This window comes from Mustela lutreola, chromosome 2 (genome assembly GCF_030435805.1).
Source record: "Mustela lutreola isolate mMusLut2 chromosome 2, mMusLut2.pri, whole genome shotgun sequence".
Lineage (NCBI taxonomy): Eukaryota > Metazoa > Chordata > Mammalia > Carnivora > Mustelidae > Mustela > Mustela lutreola.
The window spans coordinates 218,580,750-218,607,791 of NC_081291.1; the positions used below are offsets into that span (position 1 = coordinate 218,580,750).

The 27,042-nt window shown below is 46.0% G+C and overlaps 1 protein-coding gene across 5 annotated transcripts in view; it reads right to left on the bottom strand.

The window, feature by feature from the left end:
- Positions 1-27,042, bottom strand: part of ERG (ETS transcription factor ERG) — a 240,748-nt gene that overhangs the window by 54,300 nt on the left and 159,406 nt on the right. For all 5 annotated transcript variants that reach the window (XM_059164732.1, XM_059164730.1, XM_059164735.1 and 2 more), the window contains one exon: positions 1,026-1,243. In XM_059164732.1, the coding sequence (XP_059020715.1) occupies positions 1,026-1,243 (218 nt within the window). The remainder of the gene's footprint in view (positions 1-1,025; positions 1,244-27,042) is intronic.

A 27,042-nucleotide genomic window follows, 5' to 3' on the forward strand; every position in this document is an offset into this window, starting at 1 on the left:
AGCAAATGGTAGTGCTTCTTATGACTCCCACATCAGACTGTGCAACATCTAAAAAACATTATCCTGAGGCGCCCGGGTGGCTCAGTCGATTATGCATCCGACTCTTGATTTTGGCTCAGGTCATGATCTAGGGTCCTGGGATTGAGCTCCACCTTGGGCTCTGCCCTCAGCGGGAAGTTAACTTGAGATTCTCTCTTTCCCTTTTCCCCTCCCCACACCCTGCTCAAGATTCCTTTCTCTGTCTCTCTAAAATGAATAAATACATCTTAAAAAAAAAAAAAAAAGAAAGACATCTTTTTTTTTTTTTTTTTTTTGTCCTGAGATTTTATATTCTTTCTGAATAATATATATCTGGAGTATTATATCATAATTGAAATCACCTTTACTTTTCAAACCTACAGCTGATGAAATGCTTTCGAGTGTCAAGGACTATTCCACATTTGATACACTCCGGGTGACAGCGGCGGTATCTTGACAAACGCAGGAAAGTTAATACTTACGCACGCCATCAGAGCAGGGTTTTAAGCATAAAAAAAGACGAGAAGAAACAGCGTGGTGTGTTAAATGAAGGGGACCGAGGAGGGAGGGGACGGCAGCCACATGAAGTCGAGCCATTAGCCAAGTCATATGGTTTGGACTTGGGCTGCACTGCCTGGCCACTAGCGGACACTCTCCCCCCATAAAAATACAAGACAGCATTATTTTCCAGGCAATAAAAACCTCAGAGATGAATTCTGCCATATGTGGTCACGCCCCCCCCCCCCCAGAGCCTTCGTGCCTGGGAAACAGAATTGAACACCGCATCTTCAAAGAGAGTTCTCCGTAAATATACTACCGGTTTTACAACCTCTACCCACAACGCAAACCACTGGAGAACACATTTTCTCAGCATCGCCCCATGTTAGCGTTCTATGGCCTCGCTTTCTGAGACTGTCTTTGGAGGAGCGTAGCTAATTTCCATTTGGCCTTCTCAAGGGATTGGGAAAACTGAAGTCCGGGAGAACAGGAGCCAGGGGCCTCCTTACCTTGAGCCGTTCACCTGGTTAGGGTTACATTCCATCTTGATGGTGACCCTGGCTGGGGGTTGAGACAGCCAGTCCTGCTGAGGGACACGTGGGCTCATCTTGGATGTCTGTCCATAGTCGCCGGAGGAGGATGCGGTCATGTCCGTCTTAGCCAGGTGTGGCGTCCCGTAGGCACACTCAAACAAAGACTGGTCCTCGCTCACAACCGATAATGCTTCCTGAATGCCCAAAGAAACACACATTCAGGACACGCTGAAGGACAGTCATGGTTCAAAGAGATGCTGACTTTAGAGTCATTTCTAACCGGGGGCCACAGTTTAGGGAACTTTCATAGTATCCAGGTCTACGTCTGAGAAGAAAAAAAGTAGCTGGTTTTCTTCTCTCTAACTGTTGGAACCGGCCAGCCCAGGAAAACTTTCCTGCGGGTCTCAGAGCATCCCCAGTTTGACTGCAGCAGCGTAGATAATACCCACTTTAATCTCAACTCAAGGAAGTTGGATTTCAAAGGTCTTAGAAGACATCCAATTGCATGTGTCATTATTTGACAAATGCAATCTATAATTCAAGCAGACAGTGTACAGAATGGTCATGGAGATTAAAAAAAGAAATGGGACGGGTAACACCTAAGCATCTGGCAAAATTGCCACATGCCCAGGCGATTTTAAAGAAGACGCACTTAGAAAAGAGTAAGGGGACGTGGAGCCCCGGAGGACAAACGTACAAAGATAAGAATTTTTCCACTTCGAAGTTATTAGCTGAAACAGAGTTTCAAGCAGTGCTTCCATGATGGCAAACATCTGGATAGTAAATGAACCAGAAAAAAAGAAAAAAAAAAAAGAAAAGAAAGCTGTGAATGATCCAGATGCCTCCAAATACCAGGATGTTTAAAATATCTGGATCCCTGACTAGCTCTTCTTCTCCTTTATTTTCTGTTCATATCTTTGGTCCTTCGCATGATGGGGTGAAAAAAAATCAGGGATTCCTCCTTGTTGGGTCATGAATTCTTCTGGGGCTTGAAGTCCCACAAGTGACTAGCTCATGGCTACACGTACATATTCTATGGCCAAATCAGCAAAGGCAAATCAGATTCGGAAATCTCAGTGACTTGAATGATCGTCCAGTGTAGCCGAAGGACTATAAGATGACCCAATTTTGGTCTCTATCACAGGAAAAAAAAAAAAAATCTGTCTGAAAGCTCAGTTTTATTTTAGCCCTCTAGCATCCTTAGTACAGCTACGAACTGGCAAGAAACAAGAGCTACTCAGGTCATACTTTAAAAAACTAAAATGGAAATTTTGATGCCGAGAGGACTATGGAAACCTTCATCCCAAATGAGGAAATGTGAGATCCAGAAAGGTCCAGAACTCACCTTGAAGGGAGCTGTGAAACGAGGGACCCGTCGAACTGGTGTTTTATCATCCACCCCTCAGCCTATGAGATGTCCTTCTTACATTTCTTGGTTTGGGGCATCATTACATTAACACTCCCTCCTTCTTAAAGTTGATATTTTAATAAATAAGGATGCTCCCCTTTAGTCACAGAGATTTACAAAGTGGCTTTTCTAAGATACAGACCTCCCTCCTTACCCAGAAGTAGCAGGATCCTTAGGAAACACATGCCACTTCACAGACCACCTGTCTGAACCCAGTGTGTCCTCTGCTACTCGGTCCCCCACCCAGCCAAGGACTAACTTCACAAGTGCGTGAACTTCATTGTCAGATGCACGGCTCTAGGAATCCGCGAGTAGGAAGAACCACAAGGCACAAACCCGGCTCTGGCCCCCAGAGTGGGGGCCAGGTGCCTATGGGTACGTAACACCCCACCACCCCCAACTTCTTAAAAATCCCTCGAATCACAGTGTGGAACACTTGAGACGCTGGCTGTTGAAACAGTAACACAAAACATGCAGAAGGACAGGTTGTGCCAGCCAGCCAGCCAGAACCAGACACAAGGAACGAGAAAAAGAATTTTTTTTTAAAAAGGTAACTTTGAATACAGGGCAAAACCAACACAGCAACCACAGACAACAGCCATATGAGGCAGCAGCCCGAGGCTCAGTGTGTAGCAATGGGCACCGGAGGCTTCAGGGCAACGGGAAGACGTGGCTCTCCGCCTGGTCACAAGGGGAGGGAAGGAATCTGAGGCATCTCAACTTCCAGACATGGGTGTAGAAGGGAAATCAGTATCATTGCAGGGACTTACTGTAGGTGAGTGTCTTTAATAAAGACATAAACCAAAGCTTCTTACAGAACGCTTGCCGAACGCAATCTCCCTTCCCATAGCGGCGAGGCACAGAAAGGTTTCGCACGCTCAGAACAGCAGACAAGGCTGACAGCCACCCCCCACGCACGCTCCCGCCTGGTCCCGCAGACTCCCAGCCCGGCTCCAAGGGGAATAACACACTACGTCATGCTAGCACCGGCTTGCCCGTGAAGAGAAATATGAATAAATGTGCGATTTATCTCAGAACTTGTCAGAAATAGGTGAGGTGTAACGGTTAGCGTCAGTTTTAAATTACAAGTGAAAAAGAAAAAGATTTTCCCAACAGGAAGAGTCTCAATGTCAGAATATTAGCAGACTTCCTAGGTAAAGCTGGGTCCTCTTGCAAACCTTTCCAATGACCAGATTAATGGAGCATGAGGCTGAAAAAGTGGACCGAAGTTGTAGAACTCAGACAAGGCTCCAGTGTGAGTTTGGACGGGGGGAGGAACCCATTCTCACATCTGGCAAAACATTATTTCAGCACATGGTTTTCTAAAGAAAGAAATCAAAGTTAATTGAGATCGATTTGGGGGTGGGGAACGTGCAAAGCTAAAGATAAGGGAGATACACATCTTTTCTTCACAGCTTAAAATTCTCCTCAAAGTTCACATTGCATAAAAAAATGAGAAAGTTGATGTGATCCAGAATGTCCAAGGTTGCTTTTGTTCACTAGAGGAGAAAGAGATCACAAAGTGAGGGATTTTCAGGATAAACAAGAAGAGTGAAATAAAACCCACATTCTGGAAAGATGAAGCAATTATTTAAAAAAAAAAAAAAAAAGCACATTCCAGAGTGATTATAACCAATCAAGAATGCTGAACACCTAGAATTAAGGTACAGGTCAGGAGAAGGGAACATTCAAAATCAGTCTCTCTCTCTCTCTCTCTCTCTCTCTCACACACACACACACACACACACACCCATGTGGCACATTTTAACAATTCGGGGAGCAAAAAGAGGCCTGAGGGTCATTTTCCGAGACCTGCTTCAACAGGATAATCACTAGAACTAACTGCTGCTCGTCAGCAGGACACAAGCAGCAAACGCCATAGATGGGCAGCATCTGTTTTTTCATCCATTAGACTCAGTCACATTATGAGGCACGGGCTTCATCATCCCTTTGGTTCTATATGAATGACAAAGGCTATTGCATAGGATTCTCCCTCCTCCGCAGCTCTGGGACTTCAAAGAGGGAGAGGATCTCGCCCAGTAGGATTAAAACCAGAACGGAGCTCTGAACACAGGCTGGTAACCAGGAACACATGAATCCCTCAACTCCAGCTCGACAAGGGGACGGAAGCTGTCCCTGCTTCCCTGCCTGCCGCCTGCCTTCCCTCCTGGTCCGTGGCCACCTCACCTACCTACGCGCCTACCTGCCAGGGTGTCGGCAGATGCCTTAGTTAACATGTATAGATTATGATCTCAGAACCTTCGGCCAGGTGCACGACTGGGGAGCTGGCTTTGGATACTTTATAGCAAAGAACTCAAGAAAAAAAAAAAAAAAGTCAAAACCTGGCAGAAACGTGGCATCATAATTTAATATGCTTGCCTCTATGTTACTATAAAAAGACCTGAACTTTAGATTGGTGTGTGCTAGTGTGTGTGTGTTGGGGGGGGGTGTTTTCTCTGTAGCTCCTGGAAAGTTGGGATAGTCTGATGTGGCAAGTGGCAGCCTACCAAGGTCATTTTTTATGAACTTGAGACACACATAAATTCTAAGCAAATTGCCCCCAAACTAAAGGGGCTACTATGTTAGTGCTAGTGTGTTTATTATTTCATATGAATACTGAAAACACCAGTAACATACAAGGACCATTCCTTTGGATCTTGGTCATGGGACAACTGTCAACAGATAGTTCCAGAAAGTGGAGGAGTTCTCAACTACATGATATTTCATAGTGTTAGACTAGAATTTAATTTATTTTCAAGGAACTAGATGTGGGTGCAGCAAAGGATCCAAACACGGAGATTTAAAAAGACAGTAATAAAAAGTCAAATGCACTTTGTAAGTGCACTGATATTTTCGGCAAAAGACGTCAGGGATCCTGAAGCAGATAAATTCCTTCCTGAAGCAGATGGATATTTGTGAAAGCCTCCTATATTTCAAGTAAAAGAGTTAGGAAATAGGGTCTGAGCTCCTATTTGCTTCTAATTCATGGTCCCCTATGGTTAAAAGTACTATATTGCAAATCCAGAAAACCTAATGTGCTTAGATTTCCCTGAAATCCTGGCTTGGCGTGGAAGCGAGTTTCAGAACAATCAGCTCTCTTTCCCAGCTGAGGCCAGCTGAAGGCCACAGAGGGACATGGTCCTTCCATGGTTTTCAAAAATTCAGAAGACAGCCAGAACTCAGTGTCGACGGAACTGGATTCCCAAACCCATTTCCAGCTTCAAGTGTCATGTGCCTCCAATCGTTAGGAAAAACAAGCAGAAAAACTAAATGGAACAAGTCCGCTGAGTAAGATGAGGGTCACGCTTTAGAAAACATTCTTAAAGAAGTCCTCGTTGTCACAACACAGCGTCCACTTCAGCAAGTCCGTGTCATCTGAAATCAGGAGCCTGCCGCTTCCCCTGGGCTGAGAAGCCCATTATGGCCCCACACAAAACTTCCTTAAACTTGTCGCATGCAGAGCCAAGGGGAATAACCCCACCCCCTGCCATGAGTAAGAGATCTTTCACCCACTTTCTCTGGACTCACAAACAGCTGGTCCATCACAGAATACTCAGGTTGTCCTGTTAATGAAGCACTTTGCATGCGTATCTTTTGAAAGTCTATGCACTGACTTGATGATACACCATTTTTCACAGTTTCCCAGCTCTGAAATCTGGATGCATCTTATAGTCGATGGTTTGCCATTGTTTATGGGCTTCCTTGTGGGTGCCAGATGAAATCGTGGTTCATTTTATAACCAGTAGCATCTTAAATCTAAAAATACGGTCATTTGGTTCTGACAACAGTCCGATAGAGTCATCGTCACTGCTGGAAAGCGGGACTGAGAAGAGTGACGTCAAACGTGCAGACCAGATAGAAGCTGGGTCTGGGGCTCTGCATGGCATCCCTCCCTAAGGCTTCACCCTCACCCCTGCCTGGACCTTCTGAGAAGGAAAGAGATCTTCCTGACTTGGTCTTTTCAGGGCCATGGAAGAGCAGAGCTGTTATCATAGAGAAGAGATGGAACCATCTAGAAAGAAAGGCTGTAGAAGGAAGAAGTGGGAAAAGGTGATATATAATAAATATAATAATATAAATATATATATTTATATAAATATATATTAAAAAATATATATAAATATAAAATAAATATAATAAATGCCCTGAATCCCAGGATTTAGGATGAAATTGAGGTACCAGCGGAAGATGGAAATGAATCCTGTAAGGCCAACAGACTCACCCATGAACTTAAAAGCTATGCAGATATTAGGCCCCGGATACGTTTCAGTATTTCTTACCTAGGCAACAAGGCTGTTCTTTTCTTTGGTCAATCAGATTATTCAGACTCAAACTGATGGTCACGTATGGGGATGTGTTCACCATGGGTGGACACCTGACTTCTCTCCACGAATAATACATGAGAAAAATACGGCAAATGGGAACACCACTTATATATATGCTAGAGCCTGTGCCACTGGTGGCCGTAAATAGATGCCTGCAGACCTAATAATATTGGGAAACAATTTATTAGGTTGTCTGAAGCTCAGTGGTTTATAGACTGTCTTCGAGCCAGACCCCATGCAATGGATGCTTCTGGAAAGTCACCTCCAACTCACATTTGGGAGAGAAAAAAGCAACACAAACAGAACAGAACATGCACCTAGAGAAGACCCCCTTCACCCCCCACCCCCATTCATCCAAAAACCACATATCAACTGCTCAGGAGTTTTATTCTAAACGTGTGTGTTTTTGCATTCAGATACAGCCAACATCTCATGTAATAAGAAACTTCATCTGGCCAGTGTGTCTTTTCATTACAACACACACACACACACAAAAGAAAAGAAAAAGAAAAAACAAAACAAAACAAAAACAAAGGTTAAGTCACACAGGACTTGTCAACTGGGCGTGAATCACTGTTGCCCTTTCTTGGTATTCTTTTCTTTTTAACTCTTCAATGCGGGAAACATTAAAATCATAGATTGAATGCAGCATCTAGCTTTGTGTCACGTTTTTCTCATTTAACACGTTGCTATTTCAGTCCTTCAAAAAATATAAAAAAATCTTGGAGTAGCCTCAAAGGAAAAAATGCACGTAGGCAAATGAAGTCCATTTAAAGAGCGTATTTCTCCAATATGGTAGTGTTGCAGTCTCAGACAAGATGATAACACACAACACTAGCTCTGTGCTAGGAGAACGGGACACGGGACTGGAGCAGAGATCAGGAGACACATCCAGATGTGCGGATACACGCTGACCCACACAGACAGATGCCCACCTCTCTGTCTACAATACATCTATCCATCTACCTATCATCATCTTTACTCATAGAGCCCTTGAGAGGACCTTCACACATTCCCCATCTTCTGGCACACTCACTGGGACACATGTTGCCTATAATCATGCAGAGAACTTAAATTTCCTCCTTTCCATCTTTCCTCATGTTTTCCTTTCTCATCCTAGAAGGTCCTTTCCCTCAATTCAGTATATCCCTTTGGAAAACAGAGATGCAGACAGACCCCCTGATGACTTCCTGTCCAGTTTCTCTGGTCTGAACTGACTGGGTGTCTCCTTGGCTCTGGGCAGGCCGAGGTGGCCCCTAGAATTCTCTCTGTTCACCTACTTCTCCCCCAACTCCTGGATTTATTAAAATAGAAACACTTTGAAGGCAGGATCCTTTGTGCCTATGTTACTAGCATCAAAAGAGCTTCTCAACGCCACATGTTTGGGGATGTTCCTAGTAACCCTTAAAGTCAAGAAATCCTACTACAGCTCCGACATAAAGCATTAAGTGGGGTCTAAAAATGTCTATCCCATCACAACAAAAGATCCATTCTTAGGAGATCATTGGGTTTTGCAGCCAGTGACCAGGAACCCATGGGCTATGTCCGTGGTAATACGTCCATAGTCACGCTCATGGAGCACATGACCAGAACAGGGTCTTATCTTAAATCTGGGCAGGCCTAAACTGGGGACTCTACGTAGTGAGGAACATACAAATAAAATAAGGCTTCCTGGAAAATAAGAATTCTAAACCAAAGAGGAAGCATTCATTGGGGAGCAAGTCATCCTGGAAATACTGTGGAAGCCTAGGGCCTTACAGAAACATTTCCAAGAAAGAGTAGTTCTGTCTCACACAACGAAATGAGATTTTAATGCACCTTGAGCAATTAGAAAGCCAGCAAACATAATTTTAAAACGACTTCTGTTTACTGGCTTGATGAGGCACAGATGCCCTCTCTAGCCTTTGGAAGGAGAGTGAAGGAAACTCTTTCTCCCAGCAATGAAAGGGTGCACAGCTTCTGATGTGCAAGAGGAGTGTGTGTCCCAGAGACCAACCATGCAGCCTGGGGCTGGCACGAAGCACACCGCGCTCTTGACTTGAACACTGGCTACAAGGGTGCATCCTATGTGAAGCGTTCTTATCACGCACACAGCAAGAGATGAATCACGAGGGAGGAAGGAAACTTGTTGAGGTGATGCATGTGTTTGCGGCCTGGATTGTGGTGGTGGCTTCATGGGTGGATACTCACCTCCGAATCATTCAGTTGTATGCATTAAATACGTACCACTTTTTGTGCTCAATCAGACCTCAATAAAATGGTTTTAAAAAAAAAAAAAAAAAACTAACTAAAAAAACAACACATAAGTGATGTTCATAGCTTCTTTGTTCTCCTGCAAAGAAATGTATTTCTTCTCCACCCACAGGCTCCTTTCCTTCTTTAGAGATGAACAAAAAGTGTGAAAACATGTGTGGAAGCATCCTGTTTGTAAGGCAAACAATGCAACTACTGCCCCCCATAGACCCTCGGGAGCCCTTGGCCTCATGTGTGGCTGGACCGCCAGGTCCACGTGTGGTTTTGTTTTCCAAATCACTGCCATCAGAGAACACTCAGAGATCATTGTTCAAAAGCCCCCATCTTGTTTTTATCCAGTTTTTATTTTTAAGAAATTCATTTGAGATGAGCACATCTTCTTTTCACTTTTTAAATATATTTTTTAAAGATTATTTATTTGAGAGAGAGAGAGAGAGAGAGGAGGGGCAGGGGGAGAGAAGGAGAGAAGGAGACTCTCCACTGAGCGTGAAGCCCGATGTGAGGCTCTATCCTAAGACCCATGAGATTATGACCTGAGCTGAAATCAAAAGTCGGATGCTTAACCAACTGAGCCACCCAGGTGCCCCTCTTTTCACTTTTTATAACCAAATATAGGATGAGCATAGAGATGACTACAAAGTAGGAAACAACAAGGTAGAGCATAGGGGTATTGGATCTGGGGTCAGAAGACCCGAGTTTGAAGCCGGATTCTGCCCTTGCTCTCTGTGCCACCTCAGGAGCTCTGGGGACCTCTTTCTGTTCCAGGTCCCAAAAGGAGCTTGCTGGGAGCTTGTTGGGAGATGCAGATTCTGGTCCCAGCCCTGTAAGGTCCTCCCATGTGCACTGGAGATACTGCATACTTGCTTATTCAAATGCAAAGAGAGCTGCTTTACCCTTGAGGGAGTCTCAATTTCTTCAACAACAAAGACAGTGTTGATAACAGCTGCCCAGCTCCCACCCAGGGATGTTAAATGGATCGAATAAGCCAGCATATGAAAAGGTTTTTTAAACCTTAATGTTGTATTTCAGTTATTATCACATTATGATAGAAGTTGATGCACCGGACCTAAATTCTCCACGTGGTTCAAGTAGTGGTTTGAACTACCCATTTCTCATCATGCTGTTCGAGGAAGCCAGATGCCAGGAAAGTATAACTCTCTTACGTGCAGTCACTTATCTTTGTACGTACTACATTTAAAAGCCAAGTACCTTTATTTCACATGGGCCAGAGAATAAACGAGCACCTCTGCTTTTATTGTAGTTCCTGATCAGTGCTTGTAGGGCTTAGGTTGCAATTCTACATGAGTTTGTTCGATATCAATTAAATGTAAGTTTCATGTGAGAAAGGATGTGGATCCTCTGGGCAAAACTGTAACTTCAACTACTGGTACATCCCTTGACATGCTGTTGGTGTTCTCTAAATGACTAAATGGATGGATGGATTGATGGATGGGTGGATGGATGACAGATGGTGGACAGATGAATGGATGGTTGATGGATGATGCATGGACAGCTGGATGGATAGATGGATGGATCATGGATGAATCATGGATGGATGGATGGATGGACAGCTAGATGGATGGATGGATGGATGGATGATGGATGGATGGATGGATGGACAGATGGATGGATGGAGATACCATGTTCTTAGAACATAATTCCTCTCTTTTCCCTAGACTAGCCCATGGCACACAGTTGATATCCCTTTAGCTCCCAAAAATGTCTTCTCTTCCAACATGTGGGATCCCTGATGCTCTCTATTTTAACTTTCCCTAAAAACTCAAAGGTCTTTAATAAACATATACAAGGCCATGTTTCTACAGCAGCTTGGCTGAGAAACTCATGGGACCACGCTATCCTCATTTTTGAAGTTTATTCACCAGGTTGGAATGCAGGCGATTCAGGCTTCAAGAGGCGCAGGGGATCCTCAGAACAGCACCCCAGGCCCACAGTCTTTCACATTTTTCGTTTGTTGGAACAGTCCATTTCTGAACACAAAGGGCGGGACGGCATCTCAATCATCTGATCTTCAGAAGGAGCTCCATGAAAAACAGGCAGCTCTAGGCTTGGCCTTTTCAAAACACACATGTGTCTGCTAAAAATACAGTGCCCTGGACATCTGGAATTGGTCTCATCCATGAATCTCTGACACATGGATTCATTGTTTTCGATAAAATTCCAAGAATTTTATTCATGAGAAAGTTCTGGCACAATGGGAAACCCTGGCAAGAGCAAGCTAGGAGCAGCAGATGTCCCGGCCTCCGCCCACACCATTGCTGGCTCCGCTCTTTTCATCAGGCTTCTCTCTCGTGCTTTCAAACTCCCAATCCAATTCCCTGTGAAAGGGAGCAGCACAGCAGCTTTTACTTTAAAAACAAAATGGAGGTAGTTCCTCCCAGATGGGTGTGTGAGGGCAGATTCGACATGCCCGGGTCAGGAGGGGCGCGTGAGGGTGTAAAAATGCCAGCAAGAGCACGGGGTCGCTGGTTCCAGATGCAGCTGCTGCCTCGCACTGCGCAGGCCTCGGCTGCAACTCCTTATCTCCAGAATCTGCTCTCCTGAGCTTTCCTAAGGTCCCTTCTTGCACCAAAATAAAATCCATTTTACTTATTGAGTGACATACTCTTCCTGCCAGGTCCAAGCTGCAAGCCCCCGTTCTCTGTCTCCGAGCAGAGGTGGAGACGTGGCTGTGAGGGAGCCATGGGCAGGGCCAGGAGTCTACCCCCCTGTGCTGCGGGTGCCCAAAAGGTCTCACAAGTTCGTCTTTGAGGTCGACTCCAGGCTCTGTCCCAGCTGTCCCGGACCGTGCTTTCCCGTGTGCTATGGAGATCCTCTTCCGTGCTCACCATGAGAAGGTAGGCAAGACCCTGAGAGCTCATTTCTTGCCTTCGGGTGTGGTTAGGACCTGATCTCCAGCGCGGCATGGCACAGAAAGCCCAGCAGTGATAGTAAAGTGCGGTTCCACTGACCAAAGTCTGCAGAAGCCGGGCGATCAGGTGAGGGAGGAAACACAAGTATGAGCACACGTGGGCGCCCCCAACACTCACGAGGTCCAAAGACCTCCTTGCTTTCCCTTCCATCCCCATCCCCGAATAATCATTGGCACTGACTGCCTACCAAATAAAGCAGAGTCGGACACGGACACTGTCTCTCTCTTAGACACCGACTCCCGCTGTGGACGGAGCCGAGCGCTCACCCACCGTGAGGGTTCCTTCCCTGCCAGACTCCTGCTTCGGCCCCGTGAGTGATGACGCCGTCCTCCCTGGGGCCGAGAGGTGAAGCCTGTGCTTTGCAGAAGATTTTCCAGAACATAAATCTGTCCATGTTGCTGCCCAGGAAGGAGACCAAGTAGCTAGGGTATCGTAACCTTTGTCCGTGCTCTGGGCTGAGCTCATTCTTCTCCCGTGGTGTAGCATCAAGCACCAGGGAGTACGCTGTCACGGGGACACTTTTCATGCACAACAAGCTAGTTGCCAACAAGACTTGACTTTTACGACTCTGAGAGCGTTGATCTCAAAACCTAATACATTTGCATTTTTCACTGTAAACCCATCCAACAATTTCAACCGACGCTTACATATATCATAACTAACAGTGCTCTCTTAGAACCTAGCTTGAGCACCTCTGTGAATTGGTCTACTTAGGAAGTCAAAGTCACTCTTTAAAACATTGCAGACCAGCAGGCAGCCTAAAAGTTTTAATGAGGTCTACCAAAGGATCTAAACCTTGGCTTTTGGATTGCCTCCTCATTTGGGCTCTATTTACTTACTGCACTGAGCACTCATGGAGAAACATGGAGAAAGCAGAACCACACATGGCCATGTGTACCCATGTTTCCATGTGAGAGAAGACGTTTCCAGAGGTACAGGCCCACGCTGCACAAAGATACCTGCTCGGTGGGTGAGGGGTGGGCTCTGCCTGCTAAGCCCTGTGGCCCGTGCAGAGCTGGCTCCTGTCGGAGGGGTGGGGTTTGCTGTTACTCACCCACGTGTTTTGTAGAACGAGCCCATGCATCTGTCACACGTGGCTCTTTCTACTTAAAGAGGGCGACTTACATAGAAGAAAAGACAATCTGCCTTCCCTGTCTGCTAACCCAATAGACTTGAACTGGTCACGACTGTAAGCACAGGCACTTTAATTTAAAAATTAAAATGACAAATGCAGCTCCATGTAGCTGTGAGTTACAAAGCCACGTCTGCCCCTGTTGAGTCTTAAGCCACGAGCTCCGGACGTAAAAGCAAGCAGACTGGCACCCCTCTCAAGTCCCGGTCAAGACAGGCTCCCACGGGCCCTGACATCCAAGGCTGGCTTGTTCCTAACGCAGCTGACGCTGATGCCCACAATCACAATCACAGTCCCAATCCCAATCCCAACGCACTCCCACCGAACTCAGCCTTGCGCGGGGGTCTCACTAACTAAAATCTCACTGGATTTTCACTCCTGTTCATGCCTTCAATGTTGCTTCCAAGCAAAAGAGTATATGTGTGTCCATGTGCCTCTTGGCAGGTGGGGGTGACCAAACACAAGCATCCCTACTTAAGTATGTGACAACTGTTTAAGGAATTCTCCTCCAAGCCTGCAGTCAGCACAGATGCTGCCCTACAGGTAATGAATGAGGTCTCTGTAGGGACATCAAATCTCTACGTCCAGCTTTCCCTTCATTACCCATTCAAGTGCAGGCAATAGAGAAACCTTAAAATTCAAATTAAAGGGGTGCTTGGGTGGCTTATCTGGTCAATCATCTGCCTTCGGCTCTGGTCGTGATCCTGAGGGTCCTGGGTTCAAGCCCTGCATCAGGCTGTCTGCTCCCCAGGAAGTCTGCTTCTCTCTCTGCCTCTGTGCCTCTTCCCTGCTTATGCTCTCTTGCTCTCTCTCTCAAATAAATAACATCTTTAAAATAAAATAAAATTCAAAATAAATAATAACGTATTTGTAGAGTGAGTAAGAACCACGCTATTCAAAGTCCAGTGCTGGGACCAACACATCAACATCCCCTGGGACCCTGTTGTACATACAGAATCCAAGCCCCATCTCCGAGCTACGGAGCCCAGATCCCAACAGACAAGATTACTAAGGTGAACTGCGCTCACAAGAAGTTCTGGGAACTGGGTTAAAATGTGGTAAGGGATCTGAAACGTTGGAACAGGCAGAGCAGAATGAGGAGAGCCAGAAGGAGGGACAGACCACTGTTTTTAATAGAGTGGTCAGCGAGGTTCTCGTGGGGAAGATGAGGCCTGAGCAAACTTAAGAAATGAGAGAGGGATCCCGGTGGACTCTCAGGAAGTGAGACTCCCGGGTCACGGAGGCAGCAAAGCCAAAATCAGAGGAGGGCGTTGGGGTTTGAGGTGGGCCGGGGATCAGGAGCAGCCTGGGAGGAAGTGCTGTCATGCGGAGGGAGAGTGTGACTACTGGCTGAGGAGGAGGGGTTCCCGGGGAGGCTGAGGCTGGGCAGAGCCGTGGGTTGGACCTGGCATCCTGGGAGTGGAGGGGAACCAGGAAAATGTCTTCTTTCCTGAGATGCACTAAGAGTTTTCACCTTGTAAGTGTTCTGCAAAGAAAATCCGTCCTATCTTTTAAGTTGTATTATTTTTAAAACTAAATGTGGTCATAATGCATGTGTTGTGCGTGCCGTGCGGACACCAAGAGCCACACTAACAAGACATGATAGCCACCCTTTGCCCCCAATGCAATGGGAACTTCAAGCATCATGACGTACAGAAGCTCCGGGAAGTTAGAATGCGTGCTTTTCATTCAGATAGCCGGTATGTGACCATGACCACTTCTGTGTAATTTTGCACATATAGGAAATACCTCATTGAGGCTTCCCTCCTATAAAGGGCAGCCCTTGGGGAAACCCACTACGGACAGTCAAAATGAACAGCATCACCAAAGTTCTCTCCCGTTCTCAAGTCAGAGCTAACCCCGGGGACAGACGGTGTGGGGTGTGCGGGTGTTAACAGCTCTAGACAGCGAGTGGCAGGCGACAGGTCTCACTTCCATTCTCCTCACCTCACACCCCTGAAAAGCATCCTGCCAAAGAAGGGATTCGGAGGAACAGCTATTGCCTCTTGAAACAAAAGGATAAAATTGCTTTAGGGCAGAGGCATTCAGAAGAATGGTTTCTACCGTGCTTGCCTGTCAAGAACCCTGAATTCTCAGAGCTTTATCAGTGGAACGTGCCTCCTCATTGATCAAGGGAGATACCCCTCTTGCTAAGGAGTCTAAATCCCAGGTCAAAATTCAGTGCATTGTCTGCATACTCATTTCCTAAGGCTTCAAAATGGAGGACCCCAGATTTCTTTAGACAACAGAAATTTCTTCTCTCACAGCTCTGGAGAATAGAAGTCCAAAGTCAAAGTACCGACAGTGTTGGTTTCTTCCCAGGGCCGTGAGGGAGGCATCTGCTCCCGGCCTCTCCCCTTGGCTTGTACAAGGCTATCTTCTCCCTGCGGCTTCACAGAGGGGACAACTGCCCGTTCCCCTCTTTATAAGGACACTGGCCATATAGGATCGGGGCCTCCTGATGACTTCATCTTTCCCTGATAACCTCTGTGAAGACTGGCTGTCTGAATAAGGTCATGTTCTGAGGTCTGGGGATCAGGACTCTAACATGTGAATGTGGGGGTACAGTTCAGCCTGCAGCAGGCTAGAAGTTCCCAGAGAGAAGAGAATACGTCCATTTGCTTCATGGTGGTCCCCACATGCCTAGCACAGTGTGAAGTACCAGACTCAGCACTATAGGTCAGTGGTTCTCAAAGTGTGTTCCAGGAACCTCCTGGGGTCCCAGCACCCTTCCAGGGAATCTGTTGCCCCACGCTTTTATCATGATACACGAAGATGTTATCTGCCATTTCCATTCTGAGCCTCTCGCACGAGGGCAATGACGTTTTCCAGAGACTACGGGCCCCGTGATAGCAGAGAAGACCGAACACACAAGCAGATACAGCATCCAGCTGTCTTCTACTAAGCCAGACATTAAAGAGATTTGCGAAAACACAGAACAATGACGCTCGTTTCACTAAATACGTTTTTGGGAAATATAGTTATTTTTCACAGGAATGTGTTCTTTACATTAACACATAATGAGTCTGTTACTCTTATTTTTAAGTAAATTCATAAATAAATGTCTCAGAAACACCTCGGTTTTTGTTTCTAATTCAGTAAATATCAGTAGATAGAATCCTTATAAACAACAGCTTCTCAGCAATGTCAGTCATTTTTAATGGTGTAACGGAGTCCCGAAGCCCCAAGTTTGGGAACCACTGCTGCAGGGATCTGAACGGGCTGGGACACAGCCCATCTTCTCTGAAGTAACCCACAGTCTTAACAGCAATAATGTGCTCTATGAAGGAAATATTGTTAGTGGCTAAATACTGCCAGAAGAAGAAGAAGAAGAAGCCACTGCCTATTGGTCATTCCCATACGTTAACAAAAGGGACTTCTTATTTTTATTAAAAAAAAAAAAAAAGCCAATCTTGAGTCTCTGAAGACAGCACTTAGTGATGTGTTACATTTGGAACTTACGCACTGGAGAAACCAAGAGTCGGGGAGACTGGCATTTTCCTGCACCCCAACTGTGGAGCGCTGGGCCCCAGATTCTCCAACGCTGGACAGAGTGTGCTAAAGAAGCAGGCTGACCCTCCCCTCCTAGCGACAAACTACCTACCCACATCTGTTTCCAGCTGAGACTTCTGGAAAACACTGTGTCTTTTGGCAAAATGGGTAGATGTCTGTTGAGGAACCATGGACCAGCAGGAAATGAGCAGAGGCTACAAACCACCTTACCCACTGCCAAGCTGGCCGTGGTTCTGAGGCCGAGCCAACTTGAGAAAGTGGCCCCAGGGCCATGGGCCTGCAGAACTCAGGCACAGATGCCCTGCCTGTCCTCTAGCATGTCCATCTTGGTGCCCTTGGGGCATCTGTGGATTGGGAAGTGGCGCTCTCCAATTAGGGCTAAGGACCATTAATAACCAGGATACTTTAAGTTCTAAACTCCTCTGACTTTGGAAGAGCCTCCCTGTTTATTTCCTTGCTAAATTTTGTACATCATGTCTCATTTTAAAACAGATTCTCAATAAAATAAGATAAAGTAAAAAATAAGATAAAATAAAACAATAAAAACAGGTTCTCTATGGCATTCAATTCAAATAACCACTAGTAGGACACCCACTACCACCAAAACAACCTGGCAGGCACGGGTGGTGCTGACAGAAAGCTGGATTGTCCTCCAAACAGATTGTTCTAGACAGTCTGGAATCACTTGAGTAGAGGGATAAAATACCCGAGAGACAAGAAGAGCAGATTCGTCAGGACCAGGGGACTGCAGGCTTTGTGAGAGCAAGGGTTTCCTTCTTTCGGCGATTTTTTCACCAGTGCCTGGACAAGTGCCTCCACGAGGAACTCTTGCGGGGATTATCTGTCATGCACATTTGCAGTATGTGGGGGCTAAATGTAATGCTTCTCTGTGGACTGCTTTCATGGTGGAGGAAGATGGGAAGGAGAATGGGAGGAAGGAATTGGTGTTCATTGACCCTGAAGAATGGAGGGACTGGACTAGTTGAGATGGCGAGGACCATTTTCAGGTGGGGAACTTGTAACATAAAGCATGGAAGTAGGACCACTGCCTGTGAGCTGGAGAGGGCCCAGGGAGATGCTGGGTGGGCAGGAAGCTCAGATTGGATCCACAGGCTAGTCTCATTTCAGAGGGCCCTGGATGCTCCATCCAGAGTCTGTCTTTCATTCTGCACAAAACATGGGCTTCTTACTTCCATGTGTCCGTGATCTCTCCATCCTGGTCACCACTGTCTCACAGCCTTTCCAACCACGATATGATCACCTCATCTAGTTTGAGATTATATCCCTCCTATTTAGGTGAGTCACAGACCTGGTTATGATTTAGATTAATTTTAGAATGTAATTCGTTTGTTCTGCATTAGCCTCTCATGGACTCACAATCCTGGAAGACCCTTCCCTAAGGGGAGGGCATATACACTGGAAGCAAAAAAAAAAAAAAAAAAAAAAAAAATTCAGCAATTTAAAGAAAGCCTAGTTTGGAAAATTCTATCTAAAGACAGGCAATTCCCCATATGCTAAAATGGCACTGACAACCCAAGCAGGCACACAGTCTATGGAGAATCAGCTCATATCTGAGCCACGACTTGCATTAGCCAACTTCACAAACAGTTAATTTCAGTGGTTTGAGACTATGGTCTCTTCTGAAGGTGGGACAACTCCCAACAAATCACGAGGTCATGTGTACACTGAAAAGCAAGGGCTCCTTTACAGGAAGAATCATTACACTGTGTCTCCCCACGGCCCCGGAATAAAGTCCCACTTCCCAGTGTGTCCTGCCCCTAGAAACCCTGAAGTCCTGTTGCAAAGACAGGTCTTGAGCTTGCTAATCTTAATGAGTACTCTTGCATTCACTTGCCAGTGATCTGAGCAATGAAAGTAATTCCTGATCAACTGGAAGAGGCAGGTTAACTTAGCAAGGGATGACTGACACCATTTGACTTTCCAGGAAGATCTTCCTCTTTTACTAATTCAGAAAACATGTATGCATGCTGCTGAAAATCAGGATCTGGTTCTTGCAGTTCTAGTTACTGAGCTAAGGACCCTGCTCCTTCTCTGGATGATGAGGCCCCTTGAATTTCAGAGAGAGATCCAGCACCCCACAAAGGCCATAAGCAAGAGGCACATCAATGTCAAAGCCTGTGCTATCAATGTTTCCAAGGGACCATGTATGTTCAGAAGAGGGAATGAGCTGATATCTTGCCCTGTTGCCCCTAAACCAGTCTCTTCCCACCTACCTGACCCCAAGACTTCTATACATTATATGGTTTCTCAAGAAGGAGTCAGATACTGAAATCTGAAATCAGAAACACATTTTCAAGCAGCAAGTGCATGATGCTAGCAAATTGGGAGCCGTGGAGGCAGGTGTGTTGGTGGGGATGGAAGAGGCGGCGAGGAGGGAGGTCAGGAGGAAGTCTGTGGGACACCTAGCAGGCCTGCTGCAAAGGGTCTTTAGATTGCCAATGTGTTTTCATCAGATTGCCAGATTCAAAGCATCTGAGGCCAGAGAGGGATCTGCTAATTTGCATCTTGACTTTAGGGTTTCCAAGAATTCGTGCTTCTTTCTCAGTGCCCAAACAACAGAAAAGCAGGACATATACAAGGCACACCGTTTGCTGGTTAATTCCAAGGAAAAGCTGCATACCAAAACAAAGTGTATACTTTTCTGGCATAGGAGGGAGAAGTGAGCCAAATTAGCAAAATGCACAAGCACAGTAGCAGTGTACATTGTCCTGTGTGTGACCCATGTGGCATCCACGCACATGGGCTCCGTGCACACCCAACTTAGGGTCATTCAGGCTGTGGCCCGTTACCCACTCTAGGCTCCCTCCAGCTTCCTGCCTTCTTAAAGCAGTCACTGGCCATCAGCCAATGGGGAGAAATGTGAAACTCCCTCAGTCCGCATGGTGACTTATCAGTGCTTCCAGGAAAAGGCCTGTGGTGGAGAGCCAGGGAAGTGAGATCTGTGTTCCATGCAGATCTGCACCTTCCTCACGACCCGGTCAATCAATAATTCTTATCTCCCGACGGGCATGGTGCTGCCTAGCTTCTTACTCTCTCCTCCTGGGCTGCAATAGGGCCCTGCTGAGCTTTGGTGAAGCTGGACGCAAAGGGAAAATTGTGTGCTTTTTCGAATGTGGAGCAGAAAACCGAGGTAAATGTGGGGTAGACCCTGGGAGCTCAATTCTTCTCTAACAACAGAAATCACACTTGAGGGGTGTCTGGGTGGCTCAGTGGGTTAAGCCTCTGCCTTCAGCTCAGGTCATGATCCCAGGGTCCTGGGACTGAGCCCCACATGGGGCTCTCTGCTCAGCAGGGAGCCTGCTTCCCTCTCTCTCTCTCTCTCTCTGCCTGCCTCTCTGCCTACTTGTGATCTCTCTCTGTCAAATAAATAAATAAAAATCTTAAAAAATAAATCACAAACAAAGATTTCCCAAACTCCTTTAGCGCCAGCCTCAGTTCCTAAAGATCTCTGCCTCGACAAGGACTGTCGGGGTGACTTTGGAGCTCCGGATGCCCTCATGAGCGCAGTTAATGACATTAAAAAGGAATGTCATGATAGAGGCAGGAATGGAACATTCTGAATTCCCTTTTGGCAACTGCCACCTAAGAGGAGTTTGGGCGGGGGGGGGGGAGTCTTCAGTTCACCTAACACCCCATGAAGTCACCCCAAATAAACATGCGCTCTCAGCCAAAAAAGCGGTGTGCTCGCTCTGAAAATGTGACTGGAACTAGAACGCAAACCCGAGGTCCCCATGGAACTGAAGGGATCACTGGGGGGGTCCCCCTGCCAGTTTCCACCACAGACGCATTTCTAAGAACGGTTTCAGTCACAGAAGCCAAGAAACGCGTGCCAATGTTCAACCTCATCTTCAGACTCTGGCCACACTTACATTTCATATTAAGTCTCCCCATCTATGAACTCATTAATTCACTTACCAAACATTTATTGACTCGTGATTCTAGGCTATGCACTGGGACACAACTTCAGGTCCTCTCACAAGAGGACCCCAGAGTTCCATCTACCTGTTAATTGTACGTCATTATCATAAAAATATTCCCCTCTCTCTGGATGTCATTTCATAAAAATTCAGCCACCGAAGCTCATGAATGTGATACATGGGAGCTGGGCTCGAAAGCTTCAGGAAGATCCAGGCTTCTCGAAAAAGTCACTGAGTACATATGGATATAATTATCAGCATTCTGCTTTCCCCCAGAATCATTGTATTTATCGCTTTGAGCAATTTTCTTTCTTCCCTTTTAGGAAATATTGTGAAATATTTCCTTTTCTTTTAGGCAATATTAATTGGTAAGAAATGAGTTTGATGATATAAGTGACTTCTCATACGTAGGTTTGAACAAACTGAGGCACATGAAACTAAATTTCCAGGCAGCTCGTAAGCATGACTTGCTTTTCCTTTAGAAAGGAAATAAATGTACGGGCTTATTGTCAACATTAATGAGGTGATGTTGGAGTAGGAATTATAACCCCTCATATTCCCCCCTGTTGTGCTGCATAGAGTATGTTTACGCACCCAAACTCACTTGGACTTAATAATAATTATCTTTACACACTACAAGTATTAACACCTGCCACAGTGTTACAATGATTTCCCTTGGAATTAGTCTTTGTGAGACTAACTTTTGTGTTGCAGATGGATGTTTACAATACATGTACAACTTTGTTGCATCTCCTGGTTTCTCTGCCTGTCTCAGGCCATTAAACTGTGAGCTTCTGGAGGGCAGAGACATCTCTGATTCACCTTTGGGTCTTCAGTCACTAAACGCATTCACTTAGTGCAGCCTTGCTTCATGACTTAACAACACAGAGCTACAGAGACGGTGTCTGTGGCATGCGGACAGCAGTGGCTCCCATCTGTCTTACCTGCTCTAGAAAACAATGACTACTACAGTGTTGGGCAGAGAGTAAGTACTCTAGTATTCACCATTAGTACTGCTGATGCTCTTGTTATTTTTTTGAAGATAAGATTTACTTATTTATTTGAGAGAAAGCGAGAGAGAGAGCACAGAGAGAGGTGAGAGGGAGAAGCAGGCTCCCTGCTGAGGGGAGAGCCTGACGTGGGGCTTGATCTCAAGGACCCCAGGATCACGACCTGAGCCGAAAGGCAGACGCTTCACTGACTGAGCCACCGGGTGCCCCTGTGGTTGTTACTTATGCTGAACTGAAGTCCGTGAAAGTAAGCTAACTTGTACAGAGCGATGTGGGAGAAATGAAGGAATATTAGGGATTCTGTGTCCTGGTTTGCAGCATTAACTAATCTACTAAACAAAGTCATAGGTGTTTGTTTGTTTGTTTGTTTGTTTTCAAAATCATTTCCATTAATACAATTTTAAAAATCATTTACTTGTAAGGGTTTCTTGTGTATCTTTTCTTGCCATGAGAGCCTCTACCTTAATAAATACATACTGGACATCTACACACTGCAGAGCTGAGGAGACAGAAAGAGGAAACCCTGGCCTCCGTGTACAGTGACATCTCTTCTCCTCAACATTTTACATCTTATAATTACATCTGTCATGCTCTTTCATCAACGTAGCCCCGTACCAGGAGCCAAGTGAAAATAATCCAGCTCTAGAAAGAGGAATATCAGAAGTACAGTCAAAATTGGCACCATCATATTCTCTTTATATCTGTTTCTAAATGTCTGTTAACATTACTGTACTATTTGTAGAAGAATCAGTTGAGCACGGGATTGGGTGGGCTCATGTTCAGGACACACCAGAGGCCACCAGAGAGGATGAGACTTTCGGCTGGGTTTCCAGGAAGGCTCTGTCAGGAGCCTGTTAGTTCTGAGGGGCTTTTGAGATCCTGAAAAAATACGAAAGGGGTTCGCTTTCCCAGGGCCGATCCTTATTTTCCACAACAGGTTTATTTAACACCAACAGATGGGACTTTGAAAATATTAACATTTTTTGGCCAGTGAATTCTTGGACTTTTGATCTTATTGTTCAATTCAGCAAAGAGGGGGATTAAATCAATTAAGCAAGGAGGCTAAACTCATTTTTATCACTTGCAGAAAGCTAATTATAGTTTGGTCACTGAGTAATTTGATTATCTGCCTAGGATCTTTAATTAGGTTTGATGTTCACTAGGAAGTGTGGCAAATTTCCTTGGCGAAGTGGGCTAAGGAAAAACATAAATGTTCAGGGTCATTGAATATGTTCAAAAGAATGAGACATCGGTCTTTTTTTTATTATTCTAATAATTCATCATTCCCTCATGAGCTCTACAGACGTAGCCATTCTCAGCAGGAGGAACTGGTAGACTTCTGGGAGGAGGGTCTTCTTCGCACATTTAAGGCATCCCTGGCTTGGTCCGCAGGATGGCCAGAACCCCCCTCCAGGATCATGGCAACATGTTCCCCAAGCACCCTCCCACGTGACAGACAAGAGACAGCTGCCTCTATCTGAGAACCATGGTGTGGTCGTTATCCTGCCAGCTTTCTTCTTTTTCCTCAGTTTAATATTTAAACCAAGTGACAGAACTATGGACCTGGTTTCATCACTGAACTCCATAATCTCATTATGGTCTTCCTACAAATTAACATAATTTTTTAAAAGTCTCTAGTGTTTATATATCACTCACTGGCATCTACAACAGCGAAATGAGCTCTAATAAGTCAATAAACCAGAGAGCTGAGGTGGCCCAGGGCCGGGGACACAGAGAAACCCAGCATCACTTCCCGCAGGTTTGCCACGGCACCGAGGCAACTTGACCTTGCCTAGCTCCTAGTCCAGTCTTACGGGTGTGCATTAGTCCTGCGCGGTATGGCCTGTGGCTGACACACTCTGACAGTCTCCCTTAAGTCCTCATATAACAGATGGTGTCCTGGTGCTCCCTGAAGTGATATTAGATTAGCCATTGTGCAGAGTCATTTACTGGACTATGAGCTGAGCACTTGACAGTTTCATGAACACCTTTCGATTACTGCCTTATGTGATCTTTTAACACCCATGTATAGATCTAGAGTAGATTTTAGGATGGTCGGTTAGAAAGATATGGGTTGTGTTCCCAAAGTTCGACTGTGAGTCTGTTACTTGTAACTTCTAACTCCAGACCGTCCCATAGAGACACATTGGGTGATACTTCCATATAAGGGGCTCGAGTCTGCTGCCACCACAGAGCTCAGCACCCAGTGCAGTACTCCTCAGAGAGCCCGAGGCCCGGGAGGGGGAAATGGAGCTCTGAGAGTCAGGAGGGAAAGGAAAGAAAGCAAGCCTTTTGAGAAAGACAGTCCTAAACTGAAATGCCAGGGGGAGGAAAGAAGTCACGAACACAGCTTCCCCCCTCATGATCTCAGGAGGAAGTAGCCGTACGTGGGCCAACTGTGTGCTCAGACCTGCAAGGCTAAGCTTGTCGGCCGTGTCTAGGTGTCCACGGAGCTCACCTCTCCTGTTTTCCCATTTTGAGGAGCCCCAGCAAGTCCCAAAGGAAATGAGCTTTGTAGCCCCATCTGCACACTTGAACTTGCATAGCTGGCGTGAGGCAGGGCAGCAGCCTCCAAGGACAGGCTGCCCAGGACCTGCAGACCTGCTCTAGGTCAACTTCCTTCTGAGCTGGGGCTTTGAAGCATGGGCTGTTGTCAGAATACAGAATGGTCTACCAAAAACGTACTTAAAAATCAAACGGAGGAAGTGTTTAAAAAATATAAGAGAAAGAGAGAGAGAAAAAAAAACAAAACAAAATAAAAAGTCAGAGACTCATCAAAAGCACACAGACACCAACCTGAGAGAGAGCTCCCGATGCAGCCGTCAGAGCTGGAAAAGGCACATCACAAAATAAACCCCAGGAGTATTGGCTCGCAACCCACAGTGCGAACTAAAGATACAAGTACCTCTCCTGATGTGGGCAAATAATGGAATCAAGTAGCTAAACGGGGAGAAGACACAACTCTTCTCGAGGGAAAGTTCCCAAGTAATAAGTGTAGAGGGAATGGGGGGAAAAGAACATCAGCATCAGAAGCCCGCAGTCCGAACGGCTGGAGGGGAGACGCAGGGACAACCAGCAGCCAGCACTTTAAGGAGAAACAGTATTTAAACACCCTCCAAGAATCTCCGGCAACATAAGTTGTTATGCTGATACACATACACAGCCCCCACAATCTTTGATACTTCCCCTTCTGGAGATGGAGCTTAATTACCTTCCCGGTGAGTACGGGCTACACTTAGTAACCAACTTCAGTTAATGGAACGGACAAAGAATGAGGTATAGCAAGAGGAAAAGCAATAACGTTCTGGTGGAGAAAACCAGCAGACACAACCTCTGCCAATGATTCAGGTCAACATCACCAGCAGGAAGGCAGACTGACATCACGTATCCACATGACTGGACGCAGTGAGATGGGCACATCAACTCCTAGGTGTTTTCCAAAGTGCCTACAAGCTCTGCCTACCTGGGACAAACCCCAAGTTAGGCACATTCTAGAACACGTCTGAGCAGTGCTTTTCACAGCCATCAGGGTCATGAAAGACAAGGAAGAACAGGGCACTGTCCCGGAGCGGAGGAAGCGAATGCAATGTGGCATCCTGTTTCAGAAAAAGGACATCAGTGGAAAACCGAGGGGATTTCAATCAAGTGTGTAGTTGCTTTTAAAGGAGGAGGTAGGGACGCTTGGGTGGCTCAGCGGGTTCAAGCCTCTGCCTTCAGCTCAGGTCATGATCTCAGGGTCCTGGGATCGAGGCCCGCATCGGGCTCTCTGCTCAGCAGGGATCCTGCTTCCCGCTCTGTCTCTCTGCCTGCCTCTCTGCCTACCCGTGATCTCTGTCTGTCAAATAAATAAATAAAATCTTAAAAAAAATAAAAAATAAAAGGAGGAGGTAGCACTGTTTTCTATGAAAAACGAGTGGTAAATATTTTTGGCTTTGTTGGCCATGTCGTCTCCTTTGAAACCTCAGTGCGAAAGCGGTAAAAGACGACATGTAAGGGACGCCTGGGTGGCTCCGTGGGTTAAAGCCTCTGCCTTCGGCTCAGGTCATGATCTCAGGGTCCTGGGATGGAGCCCGACATCGGGCTCTCTGCTCATCAGGGAGCCTGCTTCCCCCTCTCTCTCTGCCTGCCTCTTTGCCTACTTGTGATCTCTATCAAATAAAAATTTTATTTATTTATTTGACAGATCACAAATAGACAGAGAGAGGGAAGCAGGCTCCCCACTGAGCAGAGAGCCCGATGTGGGGTTGGATCCCAGGACCCTGAGATCATGACCTGAGCTGAAGGCAGAGGCTTTAACCCACTGAGCCACCCAGTGCCCCAATAAATAAAATCTTAAAAGAAAAAAACTACTTATAAGTCAGTGGGTGTGGCTGAATTCCAATAAAACCTTATATACAAAGAAAAAGCTCTGAGCTGGATTTGGTGCGTGAGCCGTGCTTCCTGACTCCTGGACAGTAACACTGTATCAACGTCAATTTCTCAGCTTTGACAAAGGTACCCTATTATGAAAGACAATAACACAAGGGGAAACTAGGTAAAGGGATGTGGGAACTCTCTGTGCTATCTTTACAACTCTTCCATAAACTTAAAGTTATTTCCAAAAAAAAAAAAAAAAAAAAGTCTTGAAACGAAGTCGAAAGGATTGGGGGAGGGGGAGCTATGCGCCGTGTTCGGGTGGCCTTTGTTTCCCCTTCTCTGAACTTTCTTCCCCCAGTAACTATATTCAAGATTTGGTCCTATGCATGGATCACATCCCACAGTCATGGCCAATTACAGGTTTTCCTTGTGTTCTCTGCACAGAATAAGTGGTACCAGGCTCATTACAGGAGACCAACATGGGAAGAGATTGCAAGACATGCTTCCTGAGAATGAAGAAGTCTCAACCTCAGACTGGGTCCCCAAATGGGGCTAAGAGGAGTGCCTTTGGACAGTGGTGGCCTCACTGTGTCTCTGCTCATAAAAATGGCTGGACAGATCTCACTAGAACTTAGGTCATGTGTCGTTTTCAAGAACCAGAGTAGCAAAACCAAATGGAGTCCCCATCTTCTACTCCAGACCCTTCCCAGGAAAGATGAGCTCCACTCTGCCATAGCCAGTGGGTAGAATGACCAGGGCTGCAATTCCTACCTCTGCATCCCCATTCCTCTGTAACAGTGCCATTAGAACTACCCTACAGTCACAAACCCTTCCTCCAAGCACATTCTTAGGCAGGAATTCAGTGTAGAAAGCAAGCAGCCTCACATAGAAGTGAACCAGCTGCTAGGCTTAGAGGATTAGAAGGGCTTTGTGAGCACACATGAGCAAAGCACAAAGTGCCCACCATACTGGGGAATCCCGGTGGGCTGCCAGGGTCACAGAGTGTCCCTGATCTGAGAATCAGATGACCTCACCTGCACACTGAGCAGTCAGACATTTGTTAATGTGATGGGGACCCAGAAAAGGTTTTCCTACAGGGGGACATCACACCAAAGTTGTGATCCACAG